At 48.0% G+C, this 20208-nt stretch overlaps 1 protein-coding gene across 1 annotated transcript in view; it reads left to right on the forward strand.

Annotated features, from left to right (window-relative positions):
* Positions 1–20208, forward strand: part of ELP1 (elongator complex protein 1) — an 89408-nt gene that overhangs the window by 5617 nt on the left and 63583 nt on the right. Inside the window, exons 4-10 of the mRNA XM_029911318.1 lie at positions 1669–1768; positions 3150–3240; positions 3779–3902; positions 4184–4277; positions 5052–5282; positions 5658–5828; positions 11728–11818. Coding sequence (XP_029767178.1) covers positions 1669–1768; positions 3150–3240; positions 3779–3902; positions 4184–4277; positions 5052–5282; positions 5658–5828; positions 11728–11818 — 902 coding nt within the window. The remainder of the gene's footprint in view (positions 1–1668; positions 1769–3149; positions 3241–3778; positions 3903–4183; positions 4278–5051; positions 5283–5657; positions 5829–11727; positions 11819–20208) is intronic.

Below are 20208 nucleotides of genomic sequence, written 5' to 3' on the forward strand. Positions count from 1 at the left end.
TGTGTGTGTGTGTGTGTGTGTGTGTGTGTGTGTGTGTGTGTGTGTGTCTGCTGCTGTCTGATTGCGTACTGCTGGTTCCAAATGAAGTGTGTGGTTGACTGGTCAGTTCGTAACTCTGGTCTTCATAACTCTGAGGTTGTACTCTACTGCTAAGAGTTACTCAGCTTACGTGGCAGAGGTCTATGCTGTGGGTCTATGGTTCCAGCCCTGCTGATGGCCTGTGTGAGTGTCAAATTCAGTGCGATGTCACATGGTGGAATTTTTTTTTTCCATTTACTTTTTTAAATACTAGGAAATAACACAAACAAAACTAAGTTAAAGAAACATTAAGATGGCAAAGCACTCAAAAGTGATGAAAAGCCAGAATGAAGGATACCTGTACTGCCTTAACTCTGCTCCCTTGTGTGTCTACATTATGATACTGTCTTTAATTACATGATCACATACAGGTTTTTCCACAGGACCCCTGCCTTGTTCAGCGTACAGGATGGACAGTGGTGACTTAATGAGAGCTAGTCAATATTTTATTTTAGCCACATAATTCAATGCGTGTCCCAGGCCTTATTTTTTTTCACACTGTTTGAACTCTGCTATAAAGTTAGAATTCTGAATTTCCTCCTGGGCTCTTCTTTGGCACTTCATCAGCAAAGGGAGTGCTTCCCAAACATTAACAAATGTATCTTCACAGCACCCCTGTGAGATGTGCAGTGTTATTGGCAATTGAGGCACAGATTAAAGCCAAAATATTCAAAAGATTCCACTAATTTTGGATGCCCAGTTTGAGACGCTTGGGGCATGACTTTTCAGCGTACATACTATTGTATAGTGCTTCATATGTTCACAGCACAGCTCCCGTTGACCTGAGTAGCAGCTGTGAGTGCTCAGCACTTCTGCAGATCAGACCCCAGGGTCTCAAGTTCAGGGTCCCAGAAAATGAGGAGCACACAGTTAGTGATTGATCACCTCTTAATGTTTTGATGTCAGTGCCTTGCCTGGCATCGCACAAGAACCCTGTGGCAGAGGGAGGGATAGAATCCTCTTCTCCAGAGTGGCATTCAACTGTTCTAACCAGAAGACCAGCCTTTCTCTTTCTGCAGTTCCCTGCCTCGTTCGCTGCACACCTTCAAACTTCTGCAGCCCATCAGACAGGGTCCCACAGATAACAGCCCCCTTCACTACACAGCCCTGGTTCATCCCTAGAGCACAGTCTGTCCTGTGCAGTGAAAAAGTGAGGAGAGCTGTGGCTAAAATGGATGTGATTGTCATTAAAGGCTGTATCATAATGCAGGCACACAAGGGGGGCAAATTAAGGTTACATGGACAGTCTTCAGATGCATCTGAAGAAGTGGGTTTTTTACCCACGAAAGCTTATGCCCAAATAAATCTTAGTCTTTAATTTGCCACCAGACTCCTTGTTGTTTTTGTGGATATAGACTAACACGGCTACCCTCTGAGTCTTATTACTGGCATTTCCTAACTGTTGAGTGCTTAACTTTGCCACCTTAACATTCTTTTAACACCTGTTTTTGTTGTTGTGGATGTAATAAACTACATAATGGACTTGCAAAGGGCAGGGGCAGCCAATAGCTTTCTGTAGCCAAAGGCCATTCCAACAGCAGCCATTTCAGACTTGCACCTGATCCTTTGGTTTTTCTTGTATAACTTCAGGAAGTGCCACCTGCTTCATCCTCTGATGATGGCCGACCCCGAGTCACCTGGAGAGGAGATGGGCAGTTTGTAGCAGTGAGCGCTATTTGTCCACAGACAGGTATGGGATTAACTGATCTAGAAAACCTGCCCAGCCCCAAATTGAAGTATTTACCTGTGCTGGTGTGGGAGGCTGCTATCAGTTTATCAAGATGACAAAGCCGCCTTACTTTGTCATATTTAGTAACTGGCAATTAAAGAAAAAAGCTGAAGGTTTTTCCTTCCATTTTGGGCCTGGTTTTCAGTATAGATGGGTCTGAGTCAAACTCTGGACCTAAAACGCCCCCTGTGCAGGGAAACAGGCCCAGATTCTGACTTCACAGCTCTGCTCTTTCTCACTTTCCATGGACCTAATTATCTGTCTCAGGCCCGTATTCAGAGATTAGCCAAGGTCAGAAATGGTGTGATGGCTATTCCACAAGAGGGGTGTTGTTTTCTGCTGCATCCTGGAAAGCAAAGCAGTGGCTAGAATTGCTGGTGTGTTTTATTTCTTCCTCTCACTCCTCCCTGTCACAGGCTAGGAGCAAACTTTTGAAACCATGCTCTTCTGAAAGCAAACCTTCCCAAACCGCTCCTCTTGCCCATTAGAAACACCCAGTTTATGTGGCTTTTGGCTTGGTTTGCAAACATATTGGGGAGTATCACTACTGGCTATCACTAACTGATACTTCACTTGTTTGGATCAAAACCTCGGGTGCTGGGTTCTGGCTGATAACACTGAGTTACAGCTATGTCCCTACACAATTGCGGTGCCAACAGAACGTCATAGCTTATACAACCAAAGTATGCAAGTTAGGCTGCCCTCTGCAGGGCCAGACCCCAGCCTCCCCTGTTTGTTATCTGGGGCAGGGTTGTGCATTCTGTCAGAACATGGAACTGCTACCAGAGAAGTTGGTCTTCCAAACAGTTTGGATTTTGACCGTCATTTATTTCAAAAGTCAGCTGGCCCCTGTTCTCATTCAGGACCTTGCACACAAGGAGTTAATGTCGCACATCAAGCTGTCTTTTAATTGTGACTGGACCAAAACTATTCAGTGCATCTCAGAATGCAAAAGAAGTCGTTTTTGGAATCGGAACTCTCAGAAATGCAAGGAAATGTGAAACTCAGAGTTATTTGGGAAGTTTGAGTATAGAATACACATGAGAAACTCCAAGCAGAAAAGAGTTATTTTCTGACGCTTTAAGCAGGAGAATGGTCACAATCAGATTGTCCAACCTTGTGCATAGTCACTCACAGCTGTGTCATAATTGTGAGCTGCACAACAATTCCAGTGACCCTGTCTGCAGCTGCCATTATCTGCGAGAGGTGCCCATACTTCATGTTTGTGCTCTGGGTCTTCATGAGGAAGTTGTCCCTTTCCACCCCCACCTCACCCCACCAAAAGCAGAGGACGCTTCTCCTGAGTTTCCTGTTTTCCCCCCCTTACCCTTGTCTCGTGTAGGGGCCCGGAAGGTCAGAGTGTGGAGCAGAGAGCTGGTCTTACAGTCGACAAGTGAGCCTATCCCAGGACTAGAACAAGCACTGGCCTGGAAGTGAGTAATGAGCAGCCTGCATTCCTGGTGAATGGGGTTGGGTTTTGTTCACTGGCTGTGGGGTTTCCTCAGCGTCTGTCAGAGCCTGAAGGATCCTTTCCCTCCTTTGTTTTCCTGCTTTGAGCTGCCCTCCCTCTGGTCAAACATGTAAGGAGGAAGAGCCGTTTAGAGACAGTCATTCCTATTTCCCAGGACCGCTCCCCGTTCTGCTCAGGAGGTGAGACCAGAGCTGGCAGGAGAGGTTAGGCCCTATGTATGGTCTTATAGCAACACCATACCAGGCTGGCTCAGCTTTGGGAGGGACAGCAGCACTTATCCTCTCCTGTACTAATATTATTTCTGCAGTGGTGTTGTGAACCCTGAGTAAGGTCTGCGTGGCGGTGCAAGAGCCTTGGCTGGAGGCCTGATAAGAGCACATGCTCGGCTGCTCCTTTGGTTTGTGTGCTACTGGGCAAGGGCAAGCAGCTAGATGTGTTCCTTGCCTTAAATTTGCAATCAGTTGTGGTCACTCATGCATTACCCTTACATTTGTTTTAAGGCCCTCTGGAAGCCTGATAGCCTCCACACAGGAGAAGCCCAACAAACATGATGTTGTCTTCTTTGAGAAAAATGGTCTCCTTCACGGGGAATTCACCCTCCCGTTTCAGAAAGGCCAAGCCAAGGTAGGTGAGGGGTCCAGGCTGTCACCCTCTGTGTATGCAGTGCTTGCTGCTACTTGATGTGGAGACCTGTCTGCCGTCTTAAATTCATGCCTGGGGGATTTCCTTGCATAAGCTTTGTAATATGTTACTGCTTTCTATTCCCTGCGATGGCGTGCTCACTTGTATGCTGTCTGGGCAAGGAGGGAGCCAACCAACATTTTTAAGCTTGAGTAAATGATTCTGACATGGTGGTCTGCCTCGTATATGGACAGAAACACCAATGAGAGACTCTATCCCATCAGGTTAACGAGCTGCTTTGGAACTTAGACTCTACGATCCTGGCAGTTTGGTTGGAAGATCTTAAGAAAGAAAAGAACTCCGAGACAAACACCTATGGTAAGAATACTTGCAGTGTCCTGGCTGCCCCCAAGTGCACGTTAATTAGGAGGTGTGGAGAGGCAATATGCCAGAAGACATGGAGAGATTCTGCTCAGTGTTCTGAGATGCCTGTGCAAGGTCAGGAGAAACTGCACTAGTTCACTAGATTTTGCTCAGGCATTGTCCAGGCCAGCTGCTGTGGAAGCAATACCAAAGCTCACTGCCCATCAGTGGGCTTCTGAAACAGCTACACCAGTGACTGAAGATCCCAGCCCTTCATGCTAGTGTCCCCTTGGGGAAAGGTCTTTTGTGGGGAAGAGGAGGGGCACAGAAGTTTTAGGTTCTTTTTGGCGGTCAGGGTTGCTTTGTGCTGGGTGCTGCACAGACACAGAAAGAGACAGCTCCTGCCCCAAGGAGCTCACCATTTTAATAGGCAAGATAGAGGTTGGGAGACAGGAAGGGTGGTTATCCCCCCTGTACAGATAGCAAAGTGACTGGGCCCTAGTCACATAGGGAGTCTGGTGGGGCAGGGATTGAACCTGGATCTCTTGTGTCCAGTGTAGTGTGTTAACCCCAAAGCTAGTCTTCCTCCCTGGAGCAGAGGGTGGCTGAAGGGCTGCTGAAATAATCTTTGGTGGCGGCCATGACAGAGAGAGGGCCTGAGCCACAACATTCAGCTAAAACTGTTGGATCCCCGCAAGCTGTAAGTGAGGAGGGTGCGGCTGGGTGCTAGCTGTGACCTTATTGCCCCAGCCCCCATGCAGTGTGTAATGACTACATTTCTCTGTGTAGTTCAGCTCTGGACAGTAGGGAACTATCACTGGTACCTGAAGCAGAGCCTGCATTTTGGCAGCGCTGAGAAAAGCCGGCTTGTGTCACTGCTGTGGGACCCTGAGATCCCATATCGACTGCACGCTCTCTGCAGAGGATGGCACGCCCTCTGCTATGACTGGCACTGGAGCACCGACTGCAGCACTGGGGACGAGAGCCACCTTGTGGCCAACGTGGCCGTTATCGATGGAGGTGATGGTTGGAGGCCAAGGTTGGAGGGGGAATGTGTTAAACGTTTGTGTGTCTGGTGTTTAGCAGGTGTCTGTCTGGGGCATTGCAATGCTTGAGTGCTACTTCTCTCACTTAGGGACATGATAAAAGACACCAGTGTGTGGGAGAGCTCCCTCCTTCAGGGCTAAATCCAAAGCCCCTCAGAGTCCACAGGAGTTGAATTAATAAGGGCTTTCAATAAGGGCCTCAGTGGGCAGAGCAGCCCTTCATTGTACCCCTCCCCACCCTCCAAGCCCCCTCTTCCTCTGGTAGTGTTGCTGTGTCTATTACAGTCTGAGTCAGAGCTGGAGTTGCAGTTGGGGGATGGTGCACAGCCTGATTTTTCTGTTTCCTCAGATAAGGTGCTGGTAACGGCCTTCCAGCATTCTGTGGTGCCTCCGCCCATGTGTACCTTCCAGCTCCAGCTCCAGCAGGCAGTGAACCAGGTCGCATTCCACACAGACCCCACAAAGAGCGCAGACCTTGCTGTCCTCGACGCCAGCAACAGGATCTCCGTTTACAGAGTTGGTGTGTGTTTTCTCTTTCTCTCAGTTCCTGGGTTTGCTGGATCTCTGCTCCCTCTGTGGTCTTCTCAAGGGTGCCCTTTCAGGTCTCAGACCTCCAAGTGACATGTCTGTATGAGCAGGGACCCATGTTCCTCTCCCTCCAGATAAGGGATCTAGGCTTGCTGTCCCCTGCAGTTCACTCTTACTATCCCAGCAAGTCTGACATGAGTGCAGCACCTGTGATTCACTCTCTCTCGGCACAGTGAGCAGCCAGCTTTCACAGAGCATTTATTGTATTTAGAACAGAAGAATTACAGGGAAAACAATACTAAAGCAACCATCAGTCTACCCACATGCTGGGCCTACCAGGTGTCCCCTATCTTCCCCTTCTTTCCCCCGGTGGAGACCCTGACAGGTTCCAGGGCTTCATGCCCTTCCAGCAGGGTTTACCCTCTTGGTTACAGTCTCAGGTCAGCTCAAGGATTAAATGAGGGACACTCAGTTACTTCAGGCTGACCTTTTAGAACACAAGCTCTTTCTTTGTCATCTGGGCTTCTTGATCCGGGTCTGATCCAGCCTATGCAGTTCCTCCCAGGGGATGGTACTTCTCTGGAGTTGTTTGCTTGTCCCAGGATTTTAGTCTGGGAATATATTGTAGCAAAATCTCATGCCGTGGGTGAGTCAGTAACAGAAGGGTCAGGGAGGTGTCATTTGATTTTGTAAAAACCTACAGAATCATAATTTCAGTGGTGTCTACCTCTGTGGTGTGACAGAGGGGACTCGCTGACATCCCACCCACCCCCACTCCCAGCTTCATGTCTTTCAGTTGGAAATTTTGATAATAGTATCATTGGATATGGGTCAAGTTGGGTATCTTTCGAAAGCTTTCTTCCACCATGCAATGGTACCAAGCATGACAAACCTAGAACAATCATGTAGATACATATTTCAGAAAATGTTTACAAATAAACTTATTTTAATTCTACATTAACACAAGGATCCATTGCTTATGTTTTTTTTAAAAAAAAAAAACCCTTAGTAATTCTAGGGAAGTTAACCTTTATTCATCAGTCTTCATCCATGTTGTCTCCTCTAGGGCACCACTGCTAGACACATTGTCACATTGATCCTCATCTGCGCTGCGCTTGCACATGTCCGTGTAAAGCGGGTTGCTCTCCAAACATTTGCAGGGTGGTGAGCATCTGGTCTTTGCACACATTTGATTAGCTGAAGGATTGATGTAGGAGTGTGTGCTATTTAACACACAACTGGTGTAATGAGTCCATCCTCAAAGATCTATCCAGGCCTGATCGGGGAGGGTAGTTCTGGATTTGCTCAGTCATCCTGGAGTTTGCTCTCTTGATAGCAGGTATAAATGCACCCCCTTGTCTGGGGCAATTTTTCTCTGTTTGTTTCTTGGAAAACATCTACCAGTGTAGCTCTGCAAGTGTTGTAATGTTGATCCTCAAATGGTAAACTCAGCATATGAACTTCTCCAGTGCATTTATGACTTCATCAGCGACTGTCTTAGCTGTACCGAGCACCTTCAAAGTGAGGAAAGAGTCTTCAGATACTGAATCAAATGGCTTCCAGTAAGATAATTTGGTCTTTCCAGCCAATCTTCCAGTAGTGTCACTAGAAATCTTGGCGTAGAAACCTTGCAGTGTAGCAGGGTTTAACGGTCCGAGTGATAGGAACATGTCTCTGATGGATATACAGCGATTCTGTTCCCCAGCAGCAGGCACAAAACCAGAATCTTGTGGAAGTCTTGAGTAGCGTCTCAGAGAGAGTACTAGAGCATCTGTGTCTTATTGAAAAATATGGAGTTTGGTGGCACTGATGGCATGCAAGAAACTTTGTGTCAGTCTCCTCATGGGAACTATGAAGAAACTCCACTGAACAGTGTGAGGCGAGGCAGCAGCTTCATTATGCCACGCAACAACAAAATTCTTGGAGCAATTCTTCACATGCTGAAGCATTTTTCCTGCAAGGTATGCTGTTAACTCATCCTTCTTGTAAGTATGAGATGGTACATTGTGACATTGGAGATGTTCTTGGAGTCAGTGATTTTTGCATTGGACAGGTGCAAAGGAGTCTTCTTTCTGGTGATATTTGTAATTAATTCCTTTGCATACTCATCAAACAGGAGATGGACTTCGTTATAGGTCCAGTATTTTCCCTGTAGTCTCATAATGAAGTGTTCAGCCAAATCTTGGCAGGTGTTACGTTTCTAGTTTGCGAGTTTTTACCTCAGCCACACCATCTATGTTTGCTGTGTTGTAAAGTCTCTATTGGCGTAAGGTTCCGGTCCCTTTGTCAGTAGGTGCTGGATTAGGAAGACCATGCAAAATGACCATGAGTTTGCTTTTTGCCTGGCACGTATGCATTGTTCTGTCGCATTCGAACATAGATAGTGCTACCATGAAGAACTCAGACTTTCCCAAAGTCTCACATAGATCAACATCATACTGAGATCTGGACACAACCAGGAGACAAACAATCCATGATCTGTCTGAGATTAGCTCTGTACTGATCCCTGCCACCTTCACTCTGACTTTTTTCTTTGCATTTGAGCACAGGTTTCATCTGTTCTTGTTTGGAATCCATAGACTGATGGAGCCTGGGATAATTCTTTTGGTTTTGAAGGTTTCATACAAGTCATGGCTAAGGCTAAGATTTTGTCACGGATGTTTTTAGTAAAAGTCATGGACAAGTCACGGGCAATAAACAAAAATGCACGAAAGCCCATGACCTGTGTCTGACTTTCACTAAAAATAGCCCTGACAAAATGGGGAGGTGGGTTCAGCTCAGCACCCACTGTTGCTGGGGCTCTGGTGTCTCCCGCCGCTTGGTGAGTGGGAGCTCCAGGGTCCCCCTCCCCACGCGTCAGCTGAGCAGCTCTGGGGGGGCCCCACCACCTGTGGCAGCAGGGAGCTCTGGGGGTTCCCTCCCACCTGCAGCAATTGGGAGCTCTGTGGTCCCCCACCTCCTCTGGAAGCTGGGCTACTGCAGGGTCCCCTCACACCCCCCCATGGCATCAGGGAGCTCTGGTGGTCCCCCAGCTGTGGCTGGGCAGCTGTGGGGTCCCCCCACTAGGGTGGAGGTGGAGGGCTGGCTTGGAGATCCAGCCCCGGGGCAGAAAATGTCACTGAGGTCAATGGAAGTCACAAATTCTGTGACTTGCGTGACCTCCGTGACATAATCGTTGTCTTAGTCATGTCCCAAAGTATCCATTCAGCTGACATCTTTAACAACCTCATCCCTGAGGACTGTTTTCGTTATGATATTAATGAGCTCCTGTAGGTCATCCATTGTGTATCAATGAAACTCCCATGTACTGCAGGACAAAATGCTTTTCTGTAAAAATGTAGCAGTTGCAAACAGTCTTCATATTACTGTTGACATCAGCCTTTTTTCTTTGGATAGCGCCACAACTTTTGCAGCTTTTAAGGATATGCGCTCTGATTCACATCTATGTGTAGGATTACTACAAACCATGTCCATATCCCACAGTTCATCTTCAATAAGTGCTTCCAGAACCTTTTGGCTAAGTGTTTGTTCCTCTTCAGTCCCATTCAGAGCAACTGTTTCTCTGTACTTAGCCTCTAGATTGGCCATCGCCACTATTTTCCTACCCATTACAGCTTCTGCAAGGCAATTAATGAACAATTTGAACTGCACAGTTTGCAGGAGTAAAATCATATTTGTTTCTGTTGCTATTACCTTTAGATGCAGCACATTACATATATTCTTGGTGCATCACTCTATGTGATATGCAATGTCGTGTGTGGGTGTCTTTTGGGTCATTGCACTCGTTTAACTTTACTTTCCGTGGGACTTTCTCGCTGACTGCTTCATGCGGTTTCTCACCTGTCTCACATATTGTAACTGTGCTTAATGGATGCTTTCAGGCTTATGGCAGAAGCAGCAAGTGTTGTTCTCAAAACACATTCCATGGCTAGTATAAGGCAAGTCTCACCTACAGTTGGCCCTTGTCCTGTACTTCCTCTCCAATCTTGCCAAATTCAGTTTATGTGCACCTTCCGATAGCGTGTATGGTCCCTGCAAGCATTGTATTTAGGTATTCTCCAAAGATTCAGCTACTCTCCTCATTGATGCCTAAAAATGATCAAGACCAAAGTAAAAACAAGTATTTTGTAATAAATTGCTTTGGAATTGTAATTAATTATGTGATGTAACTATGTGGGTACTAAGTATCAGAGGGGTAGCCGTGTTAGTCTGGATCTGTAAAAAGCAACAAACATGCATCTGATGAAGTGGGCATTCACCCACGAAAGCTTATGCTCCAATACATCTGTTAGTCTTTAAGGTGCCACAGGACTTTTTGTTGCTTTATGTGGGTACTGTTTGCAGATGCAGTCCAGTAATTATTGCCTGGATACTGACATCTTAACCAATGCCTCATTGCCATTCATAATAGATAAACAAAACTGATAATCAGTACCACTGACCTGCTTCATTTTTGGCGATGATGGCAAATCAACCTGAAGCACTCCTTTCATTTATAGTAATCTGTAACATTAAAAAAATTAATCAGGTATCATGTTCTGAGCGTTTAGCTGATAACACAGTACTGTCAGTCGAGGGCCACAATTTAGCTTTGAGTGCTGTGTGTTAGGCCTGTGTTTTAAAAATCCAATTTTTAATTATTCTTTAATGTTTTCATGCATATATATCTGCGTAATTGTTCTAGGTTTGTCATGTTTGGTACCATAGTATTTGAGCGAGAAAGGGCTTTTGAATGATACCAAGTCAACCCATTTCTGATTACACTGTATTATCAAAATTTCCACCAATCCAAGGAGCTGGAGCTGGGAGCCAGACGGCACCAAGTCTCTGGTGCCATACTACGGAGGACGACACCATTGGAATTATGATTCTGTAGATTGTTACGAATCAAATGACACCTCTCTTACCTTTCTATCGCTAACTCACCCATGGAATTTCACATGCTCCCAATAATTACTCTCCACTGATTTTTAGCTCCTGGAGGAAGCTTGGCAATGCTGCCTCATGTAGCTAGAATACAATCCCCAGCTCACAAGAATACAGATCACATTTCTAGATACACAAGTTAATGAATATCTCCTATGCCCACAGCATCCGGCACATCTCACAATAATTGTCTTTTGAAGTTTCCATACTTCCAGGGTCTCATATCTGCCACCTTCTGCATATCGTACTCCATGCCTGCCCCTAGGCATGCTCCTCCCTCTGTGTGAGCTGTGCGGCGTGACGCTGGTGCTTGCAGATCAGACTGACGCACAGAACTTTCACTCTCAAATGCCCAGGTCTCAGACGCGGCCCCAGCCTTGTACCTATGGCCTCGTAGTTGATAGGAGGCTTGCATGACAAGCAAACCCTGTGTTTAACACCATTCTAGCTGGATGCCATCTCCGGTGACTCCTTGCTGAAGCAATAGCATCTGCACGTGAGTTTGTTGTGTGGCCTGTTCCCCCTTTTCTTGCAGAATGCTGTGAGGCAGAATGCATGGCTGCCAGGATTGGTTTCGCATCCTTGTCCTGAAGATGGCTGGGATCCCAGAGTGTAGAGATGGCAAAGGTCCCTCAGCCCTAGTTCAATGTAGGATCGGTCCCTCGTGGACAGCCCATTGAACGGCAGAGCTGTCAGTCTGCTGAGCGATAGGAGGGCTCCCCCCACTCCTCCAGGAAGGCTGTCACCTGTTTTCGGTTTCATGCTGCACACTTAAGAGTATGACTCTTGCTGTGCACAAGTGAGAGTTACAGAGGCAGTTGATGTAGAAGAGAAAGCATCATGAAAAGGCCGCTGCACATTGAATTGCCCTCAGTAATGATTAGATTGGGAGCAATGTATTTTGCAAGTCTTTCGTGGTTGTGCTTGAAGGGTGCTCTAACATGCCTGTATGCTCCATTTGCCAGGTGACGGCACTGTGAAAGACCCCACTGTTACATTGGGAGGAAGTGGATTTAAAGCTTCTGTGGAAACACCTCATCTGGAAAAAACCTACAGGTACTGAGGGCCAATTGTGCGTTCTGGGAAACAGGGCCCGGGGCTGTATATAGGCAGTGGCTGACTGCTGGGTGAGAGGTGCCTCCTGCTTAGCTTAAGGGCCCTCGTTCCTGCTATACAGGGACTCTGGCCTCAACTGACACTAAGGAAGCACAAACGAAGCCCTGGCCGGGCAGTGTGGCACCCTCTCTCCCAGGGTGGCTGGTTTGGGACGGAGCTCTGCCGGCTAGCAGGGGCTGTGACCATCTCCAGGGTCTTAGCTTTTAGCACGGGAAGAAACACCACATTCTGGCACCCCTAGCAACAGACTTTGTCATGCCACAGGCCGTGCTTGCCTCCCCAGGGATGCGGGCAGTGGAGGAATGAGGTGCACTAGTGAAAGGCTGCTTGTGCTGGAAGGCCAGTGAATGCTTCAGCCCTCCCCCCCGTGCTCTCATACACCAAGCCCAGCCGACCGGGCAGGTGAGTCCCACTTTGGGGAGGCAGACAGCTCCCTAGGCACATGGCATGGATGCCAGATGCACCACCTTAAGTTAAAAGTGTGTGCTACAGATCAGTCAGCCTGGAGTGTGACTATATCCTTTACTCTGATCGCCCGCATGTGCCGTTCTTCGAGTGACTGCATGTGTCCATTCCGCTTCTGGTGTGTGTGCACTCAGGACACCAGTGTCAGAGATTTGTCCTTTAGCAGTACCCATTGAGGTGATGCATGTGCCCTCTGCTGCCTCGTGCTGCTGTGCAGTCATATAAAAGGTGGACCTGATTCCCCTCAGTTCCTTCTTACTGTCCATGGTTGGTTGTCTGCGCATGTTAGCTTCTTCTTCGAGTGCTTGTTCATGTCCATTCCAACCAGCTGTGTGCGCGCACATGTGCAGGGTAGCAGGATTTTTTAAGTGTGAATATGATGGAACTGGAATATGCTTTATGCAAAAGGTCTCTTGTAAGGTATAATTGCAAAGCTTAGGATCTACCCATTTGTGTGTTCATCCCATTTGTTTGCATGTATTATTTCTATGTCTGGAGTTAGGAGAATAAGATATACACTTGTATTACTGAGGTAAACATGTTAAGTGGAAGCCATTAAGGGTGCTTCAAAATCAATCACCTGTAAATGGCTCTGTTTACTTGCAAATCTTCTGGGGTAGTTGCCGACCAGCCCTGGAAGAATGGAGACTAGGGGTCTCACAGGACACGTGACCATGTCACATGATACTGGAATCCATTTTAAATCTGGTGCTTTTCCATTTAGGAGGGGTGGGGACCCAGAGAGACAAAGGATTCCTGCCTTGGGCCAAAGCTATAAAAGGGGATGGAACAGAACAAAGGGGGCTGCAGTCATGAGAAAACCCCTAGTTACCACCTGAGCTGGAACTAACAAGAACTGTACCAAGGGAAAGGATTGGGCCCAGACTAAGAAGGAGTCTTGTAGGAAACCCTCCACGAGAGCCACCTACCTTGCCAAGTGGAAGAGATTTTCAATCTGGTCGGTGCAGCACCGTTCATCCCCGACGCTCGCCTCTGTGCCATTTATTAGACCATCTTCTCCATCTCAAGCAGCAGGCGCTGTCCATGTCATCAATAAGGGTTCACTTGGCCACCATCTCGGCCTTCCACCCAGGTGCAGAGGGCCGCTCGGTCTTTACTAACCCTATGATCAGCCGCTTCCTTAAAGGTCTTGACAGCCTATCCTGGCTTGGGACCGCAATCTGGTCCTTTCCAGACTTATGGGACCCCCCTTTGAACCTTTGGCGACATGCTCCCTGCTCTCTCTCTCATGCAAGGTAGCGTTTCTGGTAGCGATAATCTCAGCCAGGAGGGTGTCTGAGCTCAAGGCACTGACATTAGAGCCCCCTTACATGATGCTCTGTAAGGACAAGGTTCAGCTCAGGCCTCACCCAGCCTTCCTCCCAGAGTTGTCTCCCAGTTTCACATCAACCAGGACATCTTCCTCCCAGTGTTCTATCCTAAGCCACACTCAAGCGGCAGAGAGCAGAGGCTTCACTCGTTGGTTGTCCGCAGGGCGCTAGCCTTCTACATCCAGAGAATGAAGCCGTTCTGAAAGTCTGTCCAGTTATTCGTGGCAGTGGCGGACAGAATGAAAGGTCTTCCTGTCTCCTCTCAACGTATCTCGTCATGGATCACGCTCTGCATCCATGAGTGCTACAACCTGACGAAGGTGCCTGCTCCTCTGATCACTGCGCACCAGGGCCCAGGCCTCTTCAACAGCGTTCCTGGCGCAGGTTCCCACCCAGGAAATCTGCAGAGCAGCGACATGGTCCTCCATACACACTTTCACCATGCACTATGCGATCACCCAGCAGGCCAGAGACGATGCGGCCTTTGGAAGGGCAGTGCTCCAATCAGTGGATGACTCCAACCCCACCTCCTGAACTTGGGCTTGTGAGTCACCTGTTTGGAATGGACACGAACAAGCACTCGAAGAAGAAAAAATGGTTACAGTTACGAGAAGGTGATAACCATTTTTTTCAATGAGAATTTTTCCCTTTCATGGAGTTAATATATGGAGATACACCTATCTCGTAGAACTGGAAGGGACCCTGAAAGGTCATCGAGTCCAGCCCCCTGTCTTCGCTAGCAGGACCAAGTACTGATTTTGCCCCAGATCCCTAAGTGGCCCCCTCAAGGATTTAACTCACAACCCTGGGTTTAGCAGGCCAATGCTCAAACCACTGAGCTATCCCTCCCCCCCATATACAAGTTGTCTCTCTTGCGTATAGTTGGTACTCGTTTTTGTAAATTTATAGTTGATTTAGTTAGGTTTCATTTTCTTAATTGCTTTGTAGTCTACTAGAATGGTCAGTCCTCACTTGTGGGTGCTGACGCCCAGTACCAGGGAATGCCTCATTCTTGGGGCTTTAGTCCTTGCACTGTCGGCAGGAGATCCAGGCCAGTGAGTGACCCTCATTCTCAGTGTTTAAAGTGCCTTGGCGAGGGTCATGTCTGTAACAGGTGCCCCAAACTAGAAAGGATAGGGATGGGTCACCTCTTTGCGGAGGCAGCCCTGCGTCCGTGTTCGGAGCCTGCTCGCTCAAGGCAGGCACAGAGTCTACTTCTGTTAGGAGCGCTCCTCCAGACATTGTAGGGTCTTGATACTACTCTCCCAGTACCGAGGAAAAAAACACTGGCATGGTGCTTCGAAGTACTCATCTTGCAAGAGATTGAGGTTCCCAGCTCCTTCGACCAGGATACAAGGGAGGGTGTCCTCGGAGAGGAAGTACTTGTTGGTGCCAATTGCACCTCAAGCGGGATTGTCAACTCCAGCACCAAGCCCTGTGCCTCTGAAACCAACCACTGCTGGAGTACCATCCCACTCTGCGGCACTGAACCCTTAGACACAAGGACAGAAGCATCGGGGAATCTCTCTGTGCTGATAACGGACAGTCTTGCACCTCCTTATCTGGTGCCATGAAGAGGCAAGCCTAAGATGCTTTCTTCGGTATTGTCATCTCTTGAGTCTTGATGGCGGTCCTTGGCACCGAGAAGTACTGTGTCCTCCTGGTCAGGTGACTTGGGCTCATTTTCAGAATCAGAGATTGGCTCATATGTGTCTCGATCTAGAGAGAGGTGACGTCACTCTCCATCTAGGCGTTTTCGCCCTTGGTATACAGCAGAGATTCCACATTGGTCGAGGGACATGGATCCTTGGTCTGGAAGAGGTTGGGGTCTAATGCCCTACCAGTGGCCATACTGGAGCCTCTGAGGGTTTCCTCCCACCACTAGCTCCTCCCTCAGGTCCCCAAGTAGACACCAGAATAGTCTGTGAGATGGCATGTGAGGCCACCCTCGGTACGGGGTTGGGTGCCGAGCAGCAGCCCCAGCAGGATCTCTATCAGAGAAGTTAAGGAAGGTACCATCTCAACTTGCTCTGTGTTCCTCCTCCTCCTCCCTGGTGGTGTCCAGTGTGTCCTCACCTCTTCAGGATGATTACAGGGCATATCAGGACCTGTTGCAGAAGGTGGCTTCCTCTCTGGACATACAAGTGGAGGTAGTTTAGGAGAGCTCACATTGATTGGTGGATATTTTGGGTTCAGTAGAGCCCTCTTGATGAGCCCTCCTCATTAACGAGGCCATTCTGGAGTCCACAGAGGTTTTGTGGCAAACACCGCCTTCTCTACCACCGATGGCCCAAAGGACTGAGGAGGAGGTCTCATGTCCCCTCATGGGAAATTGAGCGTTTGTACAACTCCAACGCCCCCTTAGGGTTTTTGTGGTCTCAGCTGTGATCAAGAGTGCATCGGGCAACCTGTTTCTACCCCAAAGTCGAGAGAGGCAAAGAAACTCTCTCTTCACTAGAAAAATTTATTCTGTTGCTAGGCTGCAGTTTCGTATTTCAAACCAGCAAGCTTTGCTGGGGAGATAAGATTTCTTCCACTGGGGCAATGTTCTCAAGTTTGTAGACAAGTTACTTGAGGTGCCAGACAAGAGTTTCTGGCAGTAGTGGACAAGGGAAAACTGTTTGCTTGGACCTTTCTCCAGGCTGCTTTGCATGGGACAGACTGCAGCCAGGGCCATGGGCCTCTGCTGTCACAATGTGTACGTGTTCATGGCTTCAGTCATCAGGTCTTCCTCTGGAGGTCCAGCAGACTATTGGGTATCTCTCCATTGAGGGACTGACCCTATTTTCCCAGCAGACTGATAAGCATCACAGTTGCAAGGACTCCAAGGCTATGCTGAAGTTTGTGGGGTTTATACTCCACTCTCTAAAAAGCAATTCTGTCATCAGTCATTCCACTGTTACCAGCCCTTTACGCCATAGCAACCTGTCCAGACTAGGAGGAAAAGGATGAGTCATAGGAGGAGACCACCACCTCCTCACTTCTCATCGGCTTGTCCAGACAGCCTGGAAATGCAAAGCAGTCTGATTCTTTTGTTGAAGACAGCTTACCAGTTTGCCTTGCAGCAGCTTCTCCTGTTCCTGTTTTTTCCAATCGGTTATTTGAGAGGCCACTCTCACAGGAGGTCCTCCTTTGGGAAGTCCAGTCTCTCCTGCTATTGGGAACCATAGAGAAGATCCCTTATCTCCACAGAGGGAAAGGATTTTATTCATGCTGCTTCCTAATTCCAAAGGCAAAAGGAAGGCTCAAACCCACCTGAGAAAGCTGATCAAATATGCAAGGAATTTTGTATGGTCACCCTGGCATCCATTATTCCCTCCTTGGATCCCAGTGACTAGTATGCTGCCCTTGACTTGAGGGATTCGTATTTCCATGTGTCAATCCATCAAAGCCACAGGAGATTCCTCAGATTTATGGTCAGTTTACATTCCTGACTGTTGGCCTGTCCGCGGCCCTGTGAGTGTTCACAAAATGCATGGTGGTCTGCATTCCTAAGGAAAACAGGAGTTCTGCTGTTTTCCATACCTGGACCACTAGTTGGTGAGAGGTCAGTCCAAGAGCCAGGTAGAATTCAGTGTGGTCAAGTTTGTATTCAGAGTGCTGGGACCGTTGATCAATGAGGAAAAGTCAGTCTTCTCCTCGCTCAAAGAATAGAGTTTATAGGTGTGGTCCTATATCCTATTGTAGCCGGGGCTTTCTTCCTGTAAACCAGAGTCCAGACTGTCAGCCATCTCATTAGACTAAAGGCCCATCCAACCATGGCTGTAAGGAGCTGCCTCAGACTTCTGTATGTGGCCTCGTGTATGTATGTGGTTCAGCATGCCAGTCTTTATCTAAGGAAGTTGCAGGGCTGACTGAGCTCAGTGTACTCCCCGATATGTGACTGGACTTGTTGGTCCGAGTGCCCATGGCAGTCTTAGCCTCTTCGGACTCATGGATGGACCCAGCCAACATATGTGTGGGAGTTCACCTTCGTTCTCCCACAACCCATACTGACTCTGGTTACAGACGCTTCTGCCCTAGATTGGGGAGCCCACCTGGGGAATCTACAGACTAACAGTCCCTGGTATGGCCAAGATTTAGCTCTCTACATAAACATGAGGGAATTGAGAGCCATTCATCTAGCTCAGGGGTGAGCAAACTTTTTGGCCCGAGGGCCACATCTGGGTATGGAAATTGTATTGCGGGCCATGAATGCTCACGAAATTGCGGATTGGGGTGCGGGAGGGGGTGAGGGCTCTGGCTGGGGGTGTTGGCTCTGGGGTGGGACTGGGCATGAGTGTTTGGGGATGCAGGAAGATGCTCCAGGCTGGGACCGAGGGGTTCAGAGGGCAGGAGGGGGATCAGGGCTGGAGCAGGGGTTGAGGCAAGGAGGGGTCGGGTGCAGGCTCTGGGCGGTGCTTACCTCAAGCAGCTCCCGGAAGCAGCAGCATGTCCCCCCTCCAGCTCCTACACGGAAGGACGGCCAGGCAGTTCTGCACGCTGCCCCATCTGCAGGTGTCGCCCTTATAGCTGTGGTTCCTGGCCAATGGGAGCTGCAGGGGTGGTGCTTGGGGCAGGGGCAGCGTGCAGAGCCCCCTGGCTGCCCCTATGCGTAGGAGCTGGAGGGGGGGGGACATACTGCTGCTTACAGGAGCCACGCAGAGTGGGAAAAGCCCTTGATACTGCTTCCCGGCTGGAGCGCCGGAGTGGGGCAAGCCCTGGAACCCCGCTCCCCAACGGGAGCTCGAGGGCCAGATTAAACTGTCTGAAGGGCCAGATGCGGCCCCTGGGCCATAGTTTGCCCACCTCTGATCTAGCTTGTCACACTTTCCTGCCCCACATCAAGGGAAGGAATTTTCTGTGTTGTCTGTAAGAACTAGTAGAGATGTTCTACATGAACAGACAGGGAGGGGCCGTATCTTGTCTTTTATGCCAAGAGGAGATACACCTTTGGGCGTTTGGAACACAGAGATTCACCTCAAAGTCTCCTGCCATCCGGTTGTCCGGAACATTCCAGCAGACCGCTTGAGCAGATCTTTGCTAATTAGTCATCACAAGTGGTCTCTCCAGCCTGATATAGTCAGAGTCCTATTTTAAGCCTGGGGTTTCCCCACATAGACCTCTTTGTAAGTCAACTCATAAAGCGTCAGCAGTTTTGTTCAAGAGTAGGTCACAGTCCAGTGTCTCTGACAGACGCTTTCCTGTTGCCTTGGAAAGACAAAATTCATCTATGGTTCCCCTCTGGTTCCACTCCTCCCCAGGGTGTTAAAAGTCAAGCAGCATTATACTCGCATGATCCTCCTAGCACTGGCGTGGCCTTGCCAGCATTGGTTTTCCGCTCTGCTGAGTCTCTCAATCAGGACTCCATTGACATTGCTTCCAGAAGCAGACCTGTTTCACAGGACCATGGTCACCACCTTCATCCCGTGCCAGTTGCTCTTCATCGTAACCATGGAGCGTGCAGGCTGTAACACCCCAGGAGGAAGTCTCTTCAAGGGATGTGCAAAACAACCTCTTGAATAGCCAAAAATGATCTTCTTGGTATATTTACCTGTTAAAGTTGAAATGATTCTCCCTGTGGTCTCAACAGAAGGGGTTTCTCCAGGCTGGGTTCTTATACAGCATATTCTGGACGATTTCTTCTATCTGAAACAACAAAGTCTTTCTGTTAGTTCCATCAGGGCTCACCTAGCAGCTATCTCTGCTTTCTACCCTTCAATTGCTAATCACTCCGTTTTTTCTAGTCTGATGTCACTCAAATTCTTGAAGAGTCTGGCCTGGTTACACTGGTCTACAATTTTTGAGAAGTCGTCTGCTTCAGAGATAAAATGTGCTATTTATTATGTATTTTGATGTGCTGAATTCAAATATGACAATTAAAACAACTGATTGGCTACTGTTTCTAAGATATTTAAGTTTTTACATTTTATGTCTATGTATATTGTGTAGATAGTAGAGTTTTAATCATAAATTGTAAACCTAGGTCTTTTCATGTGTTTATGGTTGCTTTACATGATAATATTTCACCTGTCCTGTTTATGTAACACTTTAAAAATCAGCAAAAGGGTTATATAAATAAAATTTATTATGAAACAAAAGGCAAAAAACTATTATGTACATAGTTTAGTCCTATTCAGTGTCTACTCGGCGCTTTTTGGCTTGTCTCTTGTATTCATTAAATGGAGCATCTCTTGTCACTGTCCAGCAATAGTCTGCAAGCATTGATGGGCTCCATTTGCCCTGATAGCGTTTCTCCATTGTTGCAATGTCCTGGTGAAATCGCTCGCCGTGCTCGTCGCTCACTGCTCCGCAGTTTGGTAGAAAAAAATCTGGATGAGAGTGCAAAAAATGTATCTCTAGTGACATGTTGCAACCAAGGCTTTTGTATGCCTTGAGGAGGTTTTCCACCAACAACCTGTAGTTGTCTGCCTTGTTGTTTCTGAGAAAATTTATTGCCACTAACTCGGAAGGCTTTCCATGCCGTCTTTTCCTTGCCACGCAGTCCATGGTCAAATGCATCATCTCGAAGAAGTTCACGAATCTGAGGACCAA

This window comes from Terrapene carolina, unplaced genomic scaffold, assembly GCF_002925995.2.
Source record: "Terrapene carolina triunguis isolate 2854851 unplaced genomic scaffold, T_m_triunguis-2.0 Scaffold94, whole genome shotgun sequence".
Lineage (NCBI taxonomy): Eukaryota > Metazoa > Chordata > Testudines > Emydidae > Terrapene > Terrapene triunguis.